The 18399-nt window shown below is 36.8% G+C and overlaps 2 protein-coding genes across 3 annotated transcripts; both read left to right on the forward strand.

Moving 5' to 3' along the window:
* The first annotated feature begins 2306 nt into the window (after window positions 1–2306).
* LOC123919468 (endoplasmic reticulum metallopeptidase 1) lies at window positions 2307–8114 on the forward strand. 2 transcript variants are annotated; one of them, XM_045971393.1, is made up of 14 exons: window positions 2307–2536; window positions 2951–3319; window positions 3642–3880; window positions 4024–4180; window positions 4323–4400; window positions 4520–4594; window positions 4708–4827; window positions 4918–5082; window positions 5240–5762; window positions 5842–5998; window positions 6448–6557; window positions 6848–6960; window positions 7074–7431; window positions 7575–8114. In XM_045971393.1, the coding sequence occupies exons 2-14, from the start codon at window positions 2972–2974 to the stop codon at window positions 7889–7891; spliced, it is 2760 nt and encodes a 919-aa protein (XP_045827349.1). In that variant the 5' UTR covers window positions 2307–2536; window positions 2951–2971; the 3' UTR covers window positions 7892–8114. The 2 variants fall into 2 exon arrangements, with proteins under 2 accessions (XP_045827349.1, XP_045827354.1); XM_045971398.1 differs by having other exon boundaries at window positions 2535–2674.
* Window positions 8115–9556: 1442 nt separating this feature from the next.
* LOC123919485 lies at window positions 9557–16718 on the forward strand. Its single transcript, XM_045971403.1, has 4 exons — window positions 9557–9828; window positions 10675–11071; window positions 11548–11925; window positions 16492–16718. The coding sequence occupies exons 1-3, from the start codon at window positions 9672–9674 to the stop codon at window positions 11843–11845; spliced, it is 852 nt and encodes a 283-aa protein (XP_045827359.1). The 5' UTR covers window positions 9557–9671; the 3' UTR covers window positions 11846–11925; window positions 16492–16718.
* The last annotated feature ends 1681 nt before the right edge of the window (window positions 16719–18399 follow it).

Raw genomic sequence — 18399 nt, forward strand, 5'->3', positions numbered from 1 at the left:
CGGCGAATCTATAGTTTCTGGTTCCTCTCTTTCTCTAAAGGTTTTGAAAATGCAATCCTACAAGTACAGTTTCAGCAAGTAAGATTTTTTTCCCCAACGACAAGCGAACGGGCATTTTCGGGGACTAGCCCGCCTCCGCTTCTCGATGACAACTGCCGTCGGGAAGAGCTCGCTGATCGGTTGAGGTTAAATTGGTGGGGAGTGAGTCATAACGAGAGAATCCTCGACTCCTTCGTCCGGAGTCAGCTTTCGATCGAGAGACACGTCGTCATCGAATCTGTCAGTTAGGGATCGAGTAATTCTTGATCACTAGTTCTCTCTTGATCTCAGATTCTGAGGTCATGCATGTCAAGAGGCCCAAAAGAATTATCATTTATCTTAATGGATTTACCATAATTGAGGCGGTATTATTTGCCACCATTTCAGAGATATATACTTTTTTTTTTCTTCAATTGAGTGTAGTTTATTGATGAGAGATTTTAATAATATGTACTAGATATTAGATTCAAATTTTACCGACTCCAGTTGTAACAAAAAAAATAAATTCTTGCATGCTCATAGTTATTCTTGTATAAATACTTCACTATGGATTCGTTTAGATTAATTTATTTTGAGCTTATGAAAATAGTTGATGTAATAGAAATTAGATTTTATGTTATTTTATAAGTTTACACTAGTAAAAATTATATTTTAATAAGCTACTTTATCATAAACTATCTTGACAAACTTATAATGATACATAAAAATTGCATAAGCTAAAAAATAAGTGAATCCAAACGGACCCTAGATTTGGTTTATTTAGTTGTAGTCCCTAGTTTTACTATCTTTTACAAAAAAATAAAATAAATACTTTTAATTCCTAAATTTAATCCATATAAAAGTAAATTAAGAACTAAAACTAAATAAATTTTATGAAGAAACTACATTAAAATTTCTATGAAGGGAGTACATTAAAAAAAAAGAAGATTATACTGTAACTTTTAAGAGATTAAAATCATATTAAAAAGACTACCATCTTAACTTAATAAATACTTATATCTTCTTATACTCCCTCATATCCTTATTATAAGAAGAATTTTACTTTTTAAATTCATAAAATATTAGATGTATCTGGTCCATATTATTAACTAGATACATCCAATATTCTTCTTATAATAAGTAGGGAGTAAAAAAATAGATATATCTTCATTCACTATTAGCAATATTATCTCCTATAAACCACTTTTTACTAAAATATCTTCATCCAAAGTTAGCAATATTATCTCCAATTAACCACTTTTTACCGAACAAAGCCTTGTAATGTTCGAGACTAACACTGTGTTTGTTTAGGTAGATTTACAAAAGAGAGAAATAATAAAGAGAGAGATAGCAAATAAATTAGCTATTTATATTTTATATGATTTGAATGAGGAGAGAAATAAGGAAAGAGATAAATATAATGGTTAATAACTGCAAAAAATAAATATCTCCATATTATGAGAGATTTGTGCGACAAAAAGTGAAATAAACAATTTTACAACAATACCCTCATTCAACTAATTTATTTTCTTGGGTAAATTTGCTATTTTCTCATTTTTATTAATTTTTCTCTTCTCACTTTTCTATTCATCCAAACCATATAAAATTTCTATCAAATTTTTCTTCTATCCTATTATCTCTTATTTCTCTATTCACTATTTCTCTCTTCCCTATCTCTTTGACATCCAAAAATAGTGTAAGACTTTTCTATCTCTAGACTTGGTCAGCCTACGCACTGGCCCACAGACGAACCATTGTAAGAGCACCTACATCGGTGCAGTTGTATTGTGTTTTCACTAAAAAAAACGTTTTTGTTAGAGGTACGCCGATAATCATGTGATAATCATTGTAAGAGCACCCACAAGTGATAATCATTTTATTTTCCAAAAAAAAAAGTGATAATCATTTTAAATTTAACTAGCTAAATTATTTTATTTATTTGATGAGAATTAGCTTTTTTATTTTTACAATAATTAGCTTTTTTTTTTTTTTTGACGGAGTTAGCTAAGTTATTTGATCATCACTAGTTATATTTCAATATTTTTTTAACCAATTATTTTTAATCCAATTAACTATTTTTTGACTAATTTTTATTTACTTTTGGTTTGTTTCAAATAACTAATTTATCGCTAACCAAAAAAATAAAACAAAAAATAACTAATTTATCTCCAAGTAATCGCAGCTCAATTTGTTTTCATCTCTTATTGATTTTTCGCCACTAATATTATCAAAATCAAAATATTTAAAATTTAAATATATACCTAGGTATTTATTATATTCTATCTCTTATCTTTTTTGACGCAATCCTCATAAATTATAACTCTATAATTCCGTAAAAAAAAAAAACTATAACTCTGTATATAAATATGTGATTAAATTATTAAAATTTCAATAAAATTTGTTCCAAAATAACTACCAGTTCAAGTCCGAGGTACTTGTAGCAAATCTCGTCATCTCCGAAGACAAGACACGCAGTGTTTCTTGTTTTATTCACTTACACAGTTACACTCACACACAGGTTCTCTCTCTTTCTCGTTTTATCTCTTTTTTCATGTAACTCTATTGTTCTATTTCGTTGGAAAATCATGGGTATAATTCAGTTTTAGAGATCAACATATATATGAGATCAAGATAGTTTTTTTAATAAAAAAATAATGTAAAATTCGGTTCTTTTTTCTTTGTTTGTTATCTTATTCATGTCAAAGTCAACTCTGCATTCTGGGTGTTTGTTAAAAGTCAAAACTTGTTTATTTTTGTGTAGTTTAGCTTAATTTGTTAACCTCATATGAGATTTTACTGTACTTTCTAATTCACTGATCAATGGATAAATATTTGGCAGTTTAATTTTCCTTGTGTAGCTGTTGCATTGTAATTTAATTTGTCACATGGCATTGTTGATTTGGAGCTAATTTTTTTTCACTCTCTTGAGTAGGTAATTGGTGAGTTGAATTTGATGACAATGCGGAAGAGACGCGAAACTGCGTCAGTAGCATCCAAAGGGTCTAACAGTGGTGGTGATGGAAGTGAAAAACAGTCTAGTAATGATGGTGAAATTCGAACTGTTGTTAGTGTTGGAAACTCGAAGAGGTCTTCAATTTCATGGCTGGCCTTGTTCTTTATTATCAGTTATTCATGTTCAGCTATTTATCAGTATCAGTTCCAGAATATGCCTGTGCCTCTTACTGCAGAACAGGCTGGAAAGAGAGGTTTTTCCGAGGTTGAAGCATTCAGTCATGTTAAGGCTTTGACTGAGGTTGGTCCTCATCCTGTTGGTTCTGAAGCTCTTCATCAAGCCTTGCAGGTTGGATTCTCTACTTTGTTAATTTTTACTTTCCGATAGTTTTGTTGCATTCTTTGTGACTCTAAGTTGTTTTTTGTGTCGATTTGGATAAGTTAGACTGTGGTTTTCTCATATATTGTGTATGAAGGCACGATTGGCGAACTTATTAAGTGTTATAGATGTTTTGGCTCTTAACTGATTCCTTTGATCTAATTTCATTACTTAAGTTACTGGTTTTACTCAGTGATCAAGGGTAGTGACAATAAGCTGTCTAACTAATTGTGATAATTTCTTAGTCATTGTTTGGTAACATACATTTATTTTAACATGTTTCCAACTGCAGTATGTTTTGACAGCATGTGAAACTATAAAGAAAACAGCCCACTGGGAGGTGGACGTTGAAGTGGATCTTTTTCATGTTGAGTCTGGTGCAAATCGTCTGGTCAGTGGCTTATTTGCGGGGAAATCACTTGTTTATTCAGACCTGGATCATGTCGTAGTAAGAATCTTGCCGAAATATACATCTGAAGCAAGAGAAGAATCCATTCTGGTCTCATCTCATATTGATACCGTTTTTTCGACGTATGTTTTCGTCATCTATTTTCTCCCTTATTTCTGCTTTAGGCAATCACTGTTGTCTTTGTTTCTTATATGATGTTTTTAGATGTCGGGGATGCATTTCATACTATGTTATTGCTGCTAACCTTATAGCATTAATTTAACAGAGAAGGGGCGGGAGATTGCAGTTCATGTGTAGGCGTTATGCTTGAACTTGCTCGTGGAGTTTCTCAGTGGGCTCATGGATTGAAGAAAGGTGTTATATTCTTATTTAATACTGGCGAGGAGGAGGGTCTTAATGGTGCTCATAGCTTCATAACCCAGGTATGGAATTACTTGTTAATGCGTCCTTTGGTAGTTTTCCTATTTGCTTCTCAGCTGATTGAAAAACATGAATGTTGTTACTTATTATAAGAATGATGATATTGAGATTAGAAGAAATCTTAACCATAAGGTTTTAATGCAGCACCCATGGAGTAAAACTGTTCGTATGGCTATTGATCTAGAGGCCATGGGCATTGGAGGGAAGTCTAGTATTTTTCAGGTGTGTAAACTCAATTTTTTCCAACAATTAGTTGTTTTTAGTTATTTGACATCCAAATCTTATCCTTTCTAGAATTTGTTAAATTCTGACAATAATTTCGTGTCACTTGCATTTATTAGGCTGGTCCTCATCCAGGGGCTATTGAGAGCTTTGCTTCGGTAGCAAAATACCCATCTGGTCAAACTATTGCACAGGTTTGCATGTTTCCTTCATTATTCTTTTGTTCTATAGCAAATTTTTTATTCATGTTTTTTATTTTCAATTTTTTTTGAACCTTCACTCATATTAACCAAGATTTATTCTGCAGGATCTTTTTACTTCGGGGGTCATAAAATCTGCAACAGATTTCCAAGTGTACAAAGAGGTTGCTGGACTCTCTGGACTTGATTTTGCATATGTAGATAATACTGCTGTATATCATACAAAGGTAATAAAATCAATTCTCGGGAGAAAGATTTTATTAACGTATTTTCCTATCGAATGACTGTAATAAAATGTTACCTTTTTCCTATTGCAGAATGACAAATTAGAGCTTTTAACGAAAGGATCTCTTCAACATCTGGGGGAGAATATGCTTGCTTTCTTGCTTCATGTTGGTGCATCTTCTCAATTTCCAGAAGACAGCTCAACAGAGTCAAAGGAAGACATAAGCAATAACAAAGCCATATACTTTGACATTTTGGTAATTCTCAGTAATGCCAACCATATTCCATTTCTGTGCTTTATTATATATATGCCATGAAGTAGTTTTCCGTTTGACAGGTGTGGTTGGTTGTAGCGTGCTTTGCTGCCTTCATATTATTAGGCTCTAATATATGATAATTTTCTGATCTTTTCAGGGAACATATATGGTTGTATACCGTCAAAAGTTCGCTAATTTGCTCCACAATTCAGTGATAATGCAGTCACTTTTAATATGGGTTACATCATTGGCTATGGGCGGTATACCAGCTGCAGCTTCATTGGCCTTATCATGTTTGGGTGTTCTCTTCACGTGGCTGTTTTCCTTAGGTTTCTCCGTTCTTGTTGCCTTTCTTCTACCTTTGGTATCTTCATCACCAGTGCCATATGTTTCTAGTCCGTGGTTGGTGGTTGGATTATTTGGTGCACCAGCTATTTTGGGAGCATTGACGGGTCAACACTTGGGTTATCTTCTATTTCAAAAATATCTCTTGAATCTGCATTCTAAGAGAGGACAATTTCCCACCATTATTAGGGCTGAACTTGTCAAGCTGGAGGCTGAAAGATGGCTCTATAAAGCCGGATCCTTTCAGTGGCTCATTCTTCTCATTTTGGGGAACTATTTTAAAATTGGGTCTTCTTACTTGGCTCTTGTTTGGTTAGTTTCTCCGGCATTTGCATGTAACTATCACTACCTCATCTTTGTCATTGTTAGAACAACTTTTTTTACCTGCTACTAAATTTTGGTTGAAATTTGCAGATGGATTTTTTGAAGCAACACTATCCCCAGCCAGGTTACCAAAGCCACTCAAACTGGCAACCCTAGTTTTAGGGTTAGCCACACCAATTTTAATCTCTGCTGGAATATTTATTCGGCTTGGTGCTACACTCATAGGGGGTATGGTTCGACTCGATAGGTAAATCTCTCTCTCTCTCTCTCTCTCTCTATCTCTCTCTCTGTCTCTGTTTGTGCGTTATTACCTATCAAAAGCAAATTCTGGAAATGCTTAACCTTTTATAAAGTTTACAACAACTCATGCTAACTTCAATATATTGATTCTCTTGTATAATTTAAAATTAATGTTTTGATATTACTTTCATACAATTTTTAGTTGTATTACAAATGTGTTATAACCCCGTGTTAGTGTGAATGTGTGATAGCACGTGTCCTATGTCATATCCATACTTCTTGTTAGGTTCTGTCCCTATTATATGCTATTTTTATTGCAATAGTCATCTTTTCTATCTTCACTATGCTTTCACTATCACCACCGCCACCTTGACTCAGTGCATTCACGTCCATTTTATCGCATAAAGGTAAAATTTAAGTATAGTCAGCATCTAACCTACATTCTTTATTGTGCAGGAATCCTGGTGGTACTCCTGAATGGCTGGGAAATGTTGTGATTGCCGCATATATTGCCGCTCTCTTGTCTTTGACCTTGGTGTATCTTCTTTCATATGTCCATCTTTCAGGTTTGTATACTGTACTATATATATAGATCCTATGCAAGTAACATTGAAAATTTGAAATCTTATTACTGTGACAATGGGGTGCTAGTTGCTTCATTTTTGAATCCTCCTGTCATACAACATGCTGTTCGAACTTAGGAAGTGTCTGTTTCTTTTTGGTTAAGTGGGAGAGAGGTGGTGAGGGTGAAAGAGAATTGATGGCATTGTTACCATATACTTTCATAGCAAATGATATTTAGTATTGTATGTTGTCACTTTATGAGTTTACGAACAATTGGTAACTTGGTTTTCAGGTGCGAAAAAGACAATCACCCTAGCTAGTTTGTTGCTGTTTAGTTTATCACTTGCAGCTGTATTGTCCGGAGTTGTTCCGCCATTTTCTGAAGACACCGCCAGAGCCGTGAATGTAAGTTTCCATTTTCTGAAGACATGTGTCCTATGTCGTATCCATACAATTTCAACAATTATTTGACACAAACAAGTGTAATATATTATTAAATTATTGTTCTGTTCTTTCAGGTCGTACATGTTGTGGATGCAACGGGAAAACTCGATGAAAGACATGATACTGTATCATATGTATCGTTATTTTCTACCACTCCTGGAAATTTGAATAAGGAGGTAGAACAGATTAATGAAAATTTTGTATGTGGTAAAGACAAACCCATCGATTTTGTTACTTTCTCGGTTAAATATGGTTGTTGGACATATAATGACACTATGAGTGGTTGGAGTGAGGCTGATATTCCTACAATACATGTCAAAAGTGATACCAAGGAGAATGAAAGAATTACACAAGTTTCAATCGACACAAAAGAGTCTGTTCGTTGGGTTCTCGCGATTAATACAAAAGAAATAGAAGATTTCAAGTTTACAGGTACCGACTGATTCTTCTTGTTAACAATAATATTTGTAGTTTGTATTTGTCAATGTGTGCACGGTCACGTCTTTGTCACAAAAATTTCATAATTTCTTACTATATTTTAAGTCTAAATAGTAGTTTCCTTGGTTGAACCTCAGATGCAAGGAGTTCTGAAGAATTAATTTCAGAAGACATTTCAGAAGACAAAAAGAGCAGCGTGGATGATTGGCATATAATTCAGTTTTCCGGAGGAAAGAATGCACCGAGATTGTTTGATCTGACTCTTTATTGGAAGTCGGATTCAACACAAAGCACTGATAATGGTTCTCTCTTGAAACTTAGAACCGATGTGAATAGATTAACACCGATAACGGAACGAGTTCTTGAAAAGCTCCCACGCTGGTGTTCTTTGTTTGGCAAGTCTACCTCTCCCCATACATTGGCTTTTTTGAGAAATCTTCCTGTTAATTTTTAAGTGCATCCTTCAAATCTAGTTGTACATGGCCAAAACAGATACATGTTAATTTAATTTTTGCAATCATATCATAGGGTTTCTAATTCTTTTTAGTATATACAATTTTTGTCTTACTTGTAATTGGTAATAATGTTTTATTTTGAATAATGATGTGTTTGACATGCCTTGAATTATGGGTGAGAAACCAAGACATTGAGTTCGAATGGTTAATGAGCTCTCCTTAGAATGAATTGTTTGGAAGAACCGGAGTTAAATTTCTGGCGGAAACAATTCTTAGTCAGACTTTACTTACCTCGCGGTCGAATTGTGGATTACTAGACCCCATTTCTTAGTGCATTGTGCTGCATTGTATAGCTTACTGCTTAGGAGGCACTTGGAGAAGGTTTGTCACCATTCAAATGAGGTGGAAAATGCTAGGTCTTTCTACGTCCACGCTACATAAGTTTCTATTGTTGTTTCTGATCACCTTAAGAAAAAACCACACAAAAATAAAAACCATATAGAAACACAAGATTTACACTTTGAAGTAACTTACACTTTTTTCTTTAATAGTACAACATTATAAAAATTTATAATGGGTCTCTTAATTTATTACATATATTAATATTTTATTTCATTTAACAAGTAAAAGATTTCATCCTCTCTGAAAAAAGTAAAGGACTCCATCCCTTTCAAATTTAGAATTTTTTTTTATTATCTTTATTTTTTTTTATTATATTTTCTTAATAGTGTTAATTTATCAAATCGAAAATTATTTTAGAACGGAGAAGATACCGTCTAAGGTAATTTTAGAGTACATGGCTATTTTACTTACAAATTGGTGAGTTGGAATAATCTCAATTTCTCAAAAGAAATTTAAAACTATTTAAGAAAACAAAGACACAAAAATTGGATACTTCATTAAATTTAAAATTTCTTTTTATATCTCTCCAAATGGATGACTCTATTACATGTTTGGAAAAATGGAGCTGATTCAAATCCCAAATTAGTTAGTTTTTTTTTTATTTTTTTTATTTTTTTTATTTTTTTTATTTTTTAACTATATGGTTTTAAGAAAAAGCCTTATGGTAAGTTGAAATTCGATCGAAAAACAACTAATGTCTAATAAAAATTTGTTGTTCTTCAACATTAAACTTAAATTCTTCGCTTTATCAAAAAAAAAAAACTTAAATTCTTCTGAACAATTATTATTAGACGGAACTCATTAATCACATGAACTTAAACCAATCACTTAAAAGAAATTATGATAAGTTTTTAATCTAAACCAAATCCACAAATTAAATAACTTTTTAAGAAATTATGATAAGTTTTTTTTTTTTGATAATCAAGAAATTATGATAAGTATTCAATCTAGATTTTTTGCATTATTAAAACTGTTTACAATTAACATGGTTAAATTATAGTAATTTATAAGTACAAAGTTTATTTTTTGAAAAAAAAAATTATAGTAACAAAGTTGCAAATGCAAACATACTACTTTTAACTTTAAGGAAGATTAATATCACAAAATTAGATATTTATCTAATCATCACATTTCCAACAAAAACAAGAATAGGAAAGAAAACAAAAATAAGAAGGCAAGGTTACAGATTCAAGGAATCTATCTATCTAGTAACTCCTGTCTCTGAAGAAGCTGTCAATGTCACAGTGTCCCCACAAATTTGGAAACTTGGTTAACCCAACTTCTAATCTTACCCTTCTCACAGTGTTATGACTTTCTCTACTATTGTTTGTAACATTCAACATTCTTTGTTTCAGCTCAAAGACAACCCTCCACGAAATGCGGTCAATTCCACTTGGAACCTCAGTATCTCCAAAACCTATAAACACCTCCAAAATTTCATCTTTTAATATTAATTTTAAGAAATCAACTACTTTACCATATTGGGTTTCACCTTCATCTCATGAATTCTCTATTTTATCTCTATCCCAATCAGGTACCTTTTACAATTTTTTTAGTAGTATAATTTGCTCAAAATTTAGCTCTTTTATAAGAATTCAGTAGATGGGTTTGTTGAATTTGTTGTCAAATTATTTAATTGTTATGACTTATGATTATGATGATGTGAACATGTGAAATTCTTTAATTGTTCAAGGAATTCAAGGACTAATGGTTGAACTTGAAAATGTGAAATTTATCCAATTCTTGCTAGCTGATGATGATGTCTGTGAAAATTGAAAGCATTGATTGATTGGTCAACTTGTCTTATGAGAAATGTGAGGAAAATGAATTGAAGTGGAAGATTTTCAATTAGTGTTGTCAAGTGAGGTAGGTTTGATTGAAAAATGAAATATTGGAACACTATTAATTAGTATTGCTGCAATAAAGGCTATTTTCACCATTAGAAAATGCTAATGCTATTGTTGGGTATTACGAATAAGTGGGTTCGGTTGGTCGCTAAAGGATAATATTGTAAAATGGACCGTAGTATTTAAATATAAGTTGTAAACTCGAAGTTCGATTAATACAAATGTACCGCAGCCTCACTGCAGTCGGAGATATAGACACAATTGACTGAACTCTGTGATCAAACAAACATCTTGTGTTCTTTGTCTGTGTAAATGTGTTTTCCCGTATCGTTTTACTTTTAACCGAGATTAGATGTACTAACAACTATTCCCAAAATTATTTAAGTACACACAACTCTAACTAACTCCTCTCAATTTTACCTTAGCCATCTATGTAAGTTAAGGAGTAAAATCGATATATAGGGTTCTAGAAAATATCCTACTTTGTGATGTTAACTTCGGTAGGAACTTAAAGTTATGGTGTTTGGATGTAGGAATATGCAGAGCCAGTCAAGTTGTTGATTTGTTTCCAACCGTGTCTCCCGACATTACTGTGAGAGAGGCTAGATTAGAGGACTGTTGGGAAGTGGCAGAGACTCACTGCAGCTCTTTCTTTCCTGAATATTCCTTTCCGTTAGATTTTGTGTTGAGGATGGATAGATTGGTGGCTATGTTAGCAGGATTCTCTTTACCGAATGGTTGCAAAAGAACCTGTTTGGTTGCTGTTATTGGCAATTCACTTGATCAAACTTTTTTATTTGGAAGTGAGGATTTTAAAATTGCGGGTTTTGATGGTAAATTAAGCCTCAACAAGGGTTATGTGGCTGGCATATTAACAGTCGATACTGTTGCAGATTTTCTACCTAAAAAGGGGCCGCTTCGACAGAGAAGGTGAGTTAAAGCTTGTTTCTGAAACTTGGATTAGTGAGTGAGAATTTATGACATGAATTGTGTGTCTCTTCATGCTTCACCATCTTCCTTAAGTTTGTGTTTGTTCTCAGTTATAGTCTTAAGAAAAAGTCACATCTTACATTTTAAGATCTCTTAATTGCTTATTTTACTTTATACACTTAGTTTGTAACCTTTCACTTGTTTAAAATTGAAGTTAAGATCTCTTCATATTGATCACTTAGGCAAGAATTGATTTTCAGTTACACAAAACGAAAAAAACTCTTATTCGATGTTTTATATTACCCTTCAAAATGATTAACTATTAATGTTTTATGAAAATTTTGATTCCTCCATTACCCTTCAAAATGATTAACTACTAATGTTTTTAATTATGTATTAGTCCATGTTAGATTATGTATTTATGTTACCAGTGAATCTTTGCTTATGCTGTAACCGATATATAAAAAATATTGTAGGACTGGAATTGCATACATATCAAATGTGGCAGTAAGAGAAAAATTTAGACAGAAAGGAATAGCTAAACTATTGGTGGCTAAGGCAGAATCACAAGCCAGAAATTGGGGATGTCGCTCCATTGCATTACACTGTGATTTACGAAATCCTGCGGCGACGAAGTTATACCAAGGCCAAGGTTTCAAATCTATAAAGGTTCCAGATGGAGCTAACTGGCCTCAACCAAAAACTTCACCAGATGTTAAGTTCAACTTCATGATGAAGCTTCTCAACAAATCAGCCGTTTCCAAAACTAACTAAATACTTCATAGGTAGATTATTAAGTTTGTACAATGTAATGTATTTATGGAAAAGAATGTAGTAAGACGAGACCGTCTATTTGGCGTATCAATCATAATTAGTATTTAATTATTATCATTATTATTTTAGGATTTGTATAAAGTCTATAGAATCAATCACCTTAATTGTTGGAGATATTTGTTCCTTAATTTACTCCAATTAGGTTACTATACTTGTGTATATATACACCTCTTGTAAACCCTTAAAAGTAATGCAATATACAACTTTATTCATTCCTTTACATGGTATCAGTTGGTAACGTTCCAGCCCTACCCTGTTAACACTTTGCCGTCACACTTTGCCTCCCATGGCTTCCGATGGCTCTCGCTCCATAGCTAACCCCTATGAACCCTCCAAACCCTTTTCGTGTATCACCCTCAGCGGTGTCACCAAGCTTCTCCCTACCAATTACCTAAATTGGAAACTCCAGGTAGAAGCCTTCCTTGATGGTTTTGATCTACTCAAATACACTGATGGATCGTTCCCTGCGCCGACAGCAACGATCACCACCACCGCAACGCCTCCGGTAACATCACCAAACCCTGCTTTTCAAACATGGCGTCGCCAGGATCGCCTCATCTATGGTGCCATCCTCACCACTCTTTCCGACGAGGTGGCCTCCCTGGTGTCCCAGACGAAGACCTCGCACGACCTCTGGGAGCTTCTCAAGAACACCTATGCCAAAGCCTCCCGCAGTCATCTTAAACAACTCAAGGAACGTCTTCGGATGGCCTCGAAAGGTACTCAATCCATCACGACCTACATGCACTCTCTGAAGCAAACTGCTGATCTCCTCGCCTCTCTCGGATCTGCTGTCTCCGTCGAGGACATGACCGACCATGTCTTGCGCGGCCTTGATGACGGTTACCGAGCAGTCATTGATGGGGTCAACGCACGGGACACTCCAATCACCTTTGATGATCTCCTCGAAAAGCTCCTCATCCAGGAACTCTCCCTTGCTGCTGCTCAACGCCAATCACCTGCTCCTGTTACTGCGCTGCACGCTCAGGCAAGGTCGACCAACAACAAGCCTCGACCAAGTCAGGCACCTGCACCGACCAACCAACGCCCAGGTGATCGCAAACCATTCCTTGGTCGATGTCAATGGTGCAACATCAAGGGACACGTCCTCGCTGACTGCCAACTCTTTCGGACCCAACACCCCGGCGTCCCCGCACCTCCTCGTTCTTCTCCGAGCACCACTGGCCAGCCCCAGGCCCACACCGTCACTGCTGGCACATCCTCGCCTGGTTTTCTGCTCGACAGTGGAGCAACACATCATGTGACCAATGACCTTACAAATCTGGCACTTCACCATCCATACACTGGCCCCGACTCCCTCTTCATGGGGAATGGTTCAGGTTTAAACATTTCTCACTCTGGAACACTTTTAATTAATGATTTATCCTTGTCTAATGCTCTTTATGTTCCCTCCATGAAACAACAAATCATTTCTGTTTCTCAACTCACCAAACAAACTAACTTTGCCGTTGTTTTCTTACCAAACTCTTTTTATGTCATGGACTTGCAGACACGCCAAACAACCCATAAAGGCTCTTGTGTGAATGGACTTTATCTGTTGCCCACGACCTCACCTTCCGCCCACACCGTCCAAGTGGAATCCTCTGCTTCCTGGCATCACAAGCTTGGACACCCTTCAACTTCCATCTTTAAATTTATTCAACATCATTTTTCTTTAGGTTCAAATAAATTTCCGCAATCAGATTGTAATTCATGCCAAATTAATAAAAGTCATAAACTTCCTTTTCATGAATCTACGCTTACATCTACTTATCCATTAGAAATAATTTTTTCTGATGTATGGACTTCCCCTGTTTTATCTATTGATGGTCTTCGTTACTATTGTTTGTTTGTTGATCATTATACTCGCTATATATGGCTATATCCCATGAAACTAAAATCTGATGTGCAATCTATTTTTCCCAAATTTAAAACACTAGTTGAAAACTTCTACCAACACAAAATAAAAGTCCTATACACTGACAATGGTGGCGAATACATTGGTCTTCGTTCCTTTCTAAGTACTCATGGCATAAGTCACCACACCACTCCCCCTCATACACCCGAACACAATGGCATCTCTGAACGGCGGAATCGGCACATTGCCGAAACCGGTCTCTCCCTCCTTCACCACGCTGGCCTTCCCCTCACCTACTGGCCTCACGCCATGACCACTGCAGCCTACCTCATTAACCGTCTCCCTACCCCAATCCTCGGGCACCAATCACCTTACTCTAAACTCCTCCGCATTAGTCCGGATTATCATAAATTAAAATGTTTTGGATGTTTGTGTTTTCCCTGGATTAAACCTTATGCTAACCATAAACTTGCTCCAAAGTCTACTATGTGTGTTTTTGTAGGTTACTCAGCTGATCAACATGCATATCTATGCCTCGATCCTTCAACTGGACGGATTTACACCTCTCGCCACGTCAAGTTCGTCGAAACTGAATTCCCCTTCCGTTCACTAGTGGCCCAACCGATCACGTCCACGACCTCACAGACTGGTCCACTCCACCTGCCCGTCTTGCCGACCATCGCTCCACCTACTGCGAGCACCAATCCCACATCCCCGGATACCTCACTTGTTGAGCCTCCCTCCCCGTCTGGCATTTCCTCCCCGACCACATCCCAATCCTCGTCCTCAAATACAACGAGCAATGAAACGACCAGTAATGACCCCTCTTCCTCCCTACAGCCAACATTGCTCCCACAACCACAAACGACCTCTCCCCCCACAACGACCACTGAACCCCATGGTGGTGGGATCATCACCCGGTCCAAAAACAACATCGTCAAACCCATCCACAAACTCAACCTCCATGTCCGTCCCTCATCCCCGATGGAACCTAGTACTATTACCCAAGCCCTTCGTGATCCGGACTGGCGTTCCGCCATGTTGGCTGAATTTGATGCCCTACATCGCAACAACACCTGGGAACTCGTTGGTCGTTCCTCTGCTCAAAATTTGGTTGGTTGTAAGTGGGTCTTTCGCATCAAGAGAAATCCAGATGGGTCCATTGATAGGTACAAGGCTCGATTGGTCGCTAAGGGTTTCCATCAACGCCCTGGTTGTGACTACACCGAAACATTTAGCCCCGTCGTCAAACCAGTGACAATTCGGATCATCCTCGCCTTGGCAGTTCGACAAGGATGGTCCGTCCGCCAGCTTGATGTTAACAATGCCTTTCTTCAAGGAACGCTCAACGAGGAGGTCTACATGGCTCAACCACCTGGCTTTGTTAACAAAAGCTTCCCTGATCATGTTTGTCGCCTAAAGAAGGCGCTCTACGGGTTAAAGCAAGCTCCTCGCGCTTGGTATATGGAACTTCGTGTATTCCTGCTCTCCATTGGCTTCGTCAATTCCACCGCCGATGCTTCTTTGTTCATTCAGCGGACACCACGCGCGACACTATACTTGCTCGTCTATGTCGACGACATCATTGTTACGGGGAGCTCCTCGACAGAATTGTCTCGTCTCATTGCTACACTTGCTGCCCGTTTCTCATTGAAAGATCTTGGCTATCTCAATTATTTCCTGGGTGTTGAAGTCATTCCTTCCACTGCGGGCATGTTTCTTTCACAACGGAAATACATCACTGATCTCCTTCAAAAGTCGGGCATGACAGAAGCTAAACCAGCGTCCACTCCAATAACTGCAACTCCTCCGCTGCTCAAAAACTCTGGTGATCCCTTGCCCTCCCCGACTGAATACCGAGCACTAGTTGGAAGTCTCCAATACTTGAGTCTTACTCGACCAGACATTGCCTTCGCGACCAACAAACTTGCTCAGTTCATGCAGAACCCGAGCACCATGCACTGGTTGGCTCTCAAGCGCCTACTTCGCTATCTGGCCGGCTCTTGCGACAAAGGCATTTTCATCTCCGCGACTGCTCCCCTGACCTTTCATGCGTACTCAGATGCGGACTGGGCGGGTGACAAAGATGATTATATTTCTACCACTGGTTACCTGCTCTATCTTGGCGACACCCCCATCTCTTGGAGTTCCCGCAAGCAACGCTCGGTTGCTCGATCATCTACTGAAGCTGAGTATAAAGCCTTGGCCGACACGGCCAGTGAACTCCTTTGGGTACTCTCTTTGTTCACTGAACTTGGTCACACTCCTACAGCTGGTCCTGTCATCTACTGCGACAATCTTGGTGCTACACATCTGAGTGCTAATCCTGTCTTCCACTCCAGAATGAAGCACATAGCCTTAGCTTATCACTTTGTCCGTGAAAACGTTCAACGTGGCCGTTTTCGTGTTTCCTTCGTCTCTACCAACGACCAGCTTGCTGACATTCTCACCAAGCCTCTGCTTCGCCCTCGGTTCGAGTTTCTACTATCCAAGTTGCATCTTTCTTCCAGGTCGCCCAACTTGCGGGAGGATATCAATCATAATTAGTATTTAATTATTATCATTATTATTTTAGGATTTGTATAAAGTCTATAGAATCAATCACCTTAATTGTTGGAGATATTTGTTCCTTAATTTACTCCAATTAGGTTACTATACTTGTGTATATATACACCTCTTGTAAACCCTTAAAAGTAATGCAATATACAACTTTATTCATTCCTTTACATGGCGTGTGTAAGTAAACCAAGGAATTAGAGGAAACATCATTTAAAGATCTTTGGAATTGCACAGGTAGTAAGCAGTTGTATAGTTAGTTATATTGTCATTCATTCACAGTCCCACTCCCAAGTTTATAAAGGATACACCCTTATACCCTAACCCTACCATGATCAAGTGTTATTCAGATTTTGTATTGAACTTCAATAGCAGCAAGGGTTGTCATTGGAATTTTCATTTTTGTTTGTCAAGACAGAGAAGTTGAAAACCAATACGTGATTCTTTTCAAAAATACCTAGTCCAAATGTGTATCCGACGAAAAGCATAACTAAATTACGCCAGATACTGATGATAATATGTTGCTGATGCGTGTTTTTATAGTGCAAAACATAGAAGCAAAATTATTCCCAACACCTGAAAGCAATCAACTTATGATCTTCAAACTTGTTTAATGCTAATGTGTCTAAACTTGCAAACTCTGTCACAGCTGCAAGCACAACAAGTCCGACCTTCACAGCATCGCCATTACTAGGCGTCTGCAATAGCGAGTATGCTCATTTTGAATTAGTTGCAAACTCTTCATGTTTTTGTCCTGCGCTGTTCTTAATCGTCCATCCATCATTTTGTATCTTTAACTAATACATTAAATTGAAATCAATTGCTGAGATTTGAGCAGGACCCTCTAGTAGTTGGAAAGGAACCGGTTCCCTTAAAATGTAGTAGCAATAAGAAGAGACAAGCATGCACCTTCATACATAAGTGCCTTTTGCATTCTAGGATTGATAGAATACATTCAATCAACCACTGAGGAGGCTGAAACCACTTGATGTCAGAACTGTCCCTCGAACTAGATTAGGCGGTCCAATGGTCGGATACCAATGGTGAAAAAAAAAGATACATTCAATCAATTGTTTTATCAAACACTTTGATCTTATATTTAACAACTAAACGTTTAACTCACGGGTTTTGTAGCAATACAATATTTTTTTGAAACGGAGTAGCATTACAAAAAATTGTATAAGAAGAGCTTAAGCACATACAATTCTTTTTTTGTTATCATATTCCGCTTTCTTACCAAACACTAGATTGAGATAGAATACGATAAAAAAATTATATTATGTCTCTTATCATGCGCACTAAACGAAACCCTAAATGGAGAGAGCTATGCAATTAGGTTATTTGCACGTGTATGTGGATGTACTACTACTTTTTGGAGGGAAAATGACTTGAAAATTAGGGTTTGGTGACTATCAACTTCCATTATATTTAACTATTTTGCAAACGAGGAGAAAACCATTACTCCCTCTAGTCCTAAATATAAAAGTGAATTGAACTAAATTGATTTATATTTGGACACATTTTCATAAAAGTGATTATTATCGATTTATGTTGTTTGGATAATTTTGATTAAAATTGCTTTTGGATGTGGAATTACAATATGGATTTTGTCCTGGACTGGGCCTAAGGCTGACCCAAATCCACTCCTGCTAGGACATCCTAATAGGACGTGGCCTCCTCGTCCACATCAGCATAGCACATTTCCCACGTGCTCCTCTACACGAGGACGCGTGCCCATCAAAGCATATCCATTACCCGCCAAAAGTGGAACAACTTTGACCCATGGTGAGGACTACCTAACAGTCTCTCTCTCCATCCAAGGAGATATCCTGACAGTCACTCTTAGTGGGATGCTCAACACGGCTCATTAAGAGGACCATTGGCCCAACGCTTGGGGCACTATAAATACCCTCCTCTACATGTATTTTATTCTCATTCTTAACCTAGCTTAAACTTGCATCTTTGCTCTCTGAACTCACTTAGGCATCAGAGTGTCTACATGTACAAACCCCTTTGTAATGCCCCAAAATTTATAAAAAAAATATTTATTTATTATTTACTGTAATTAATTTCGGTAAAA

This window comes from Trifolium pratense, linkage group LG1 (genome assembly GCF_020283565.1).
Source record: "Trifolium pratense cultivar HEN17-A07 linkage group LG1, ARS_RC_1.1, whole genome shotgun sequence".
In the NCBI taxonomy this organism is placed as follows: Eukaryota; Viridiplantae; Streptophyta; class Magnoliopsida; order Fabales; family Fabaceae; genus Trifolium; species Trifolium pratense.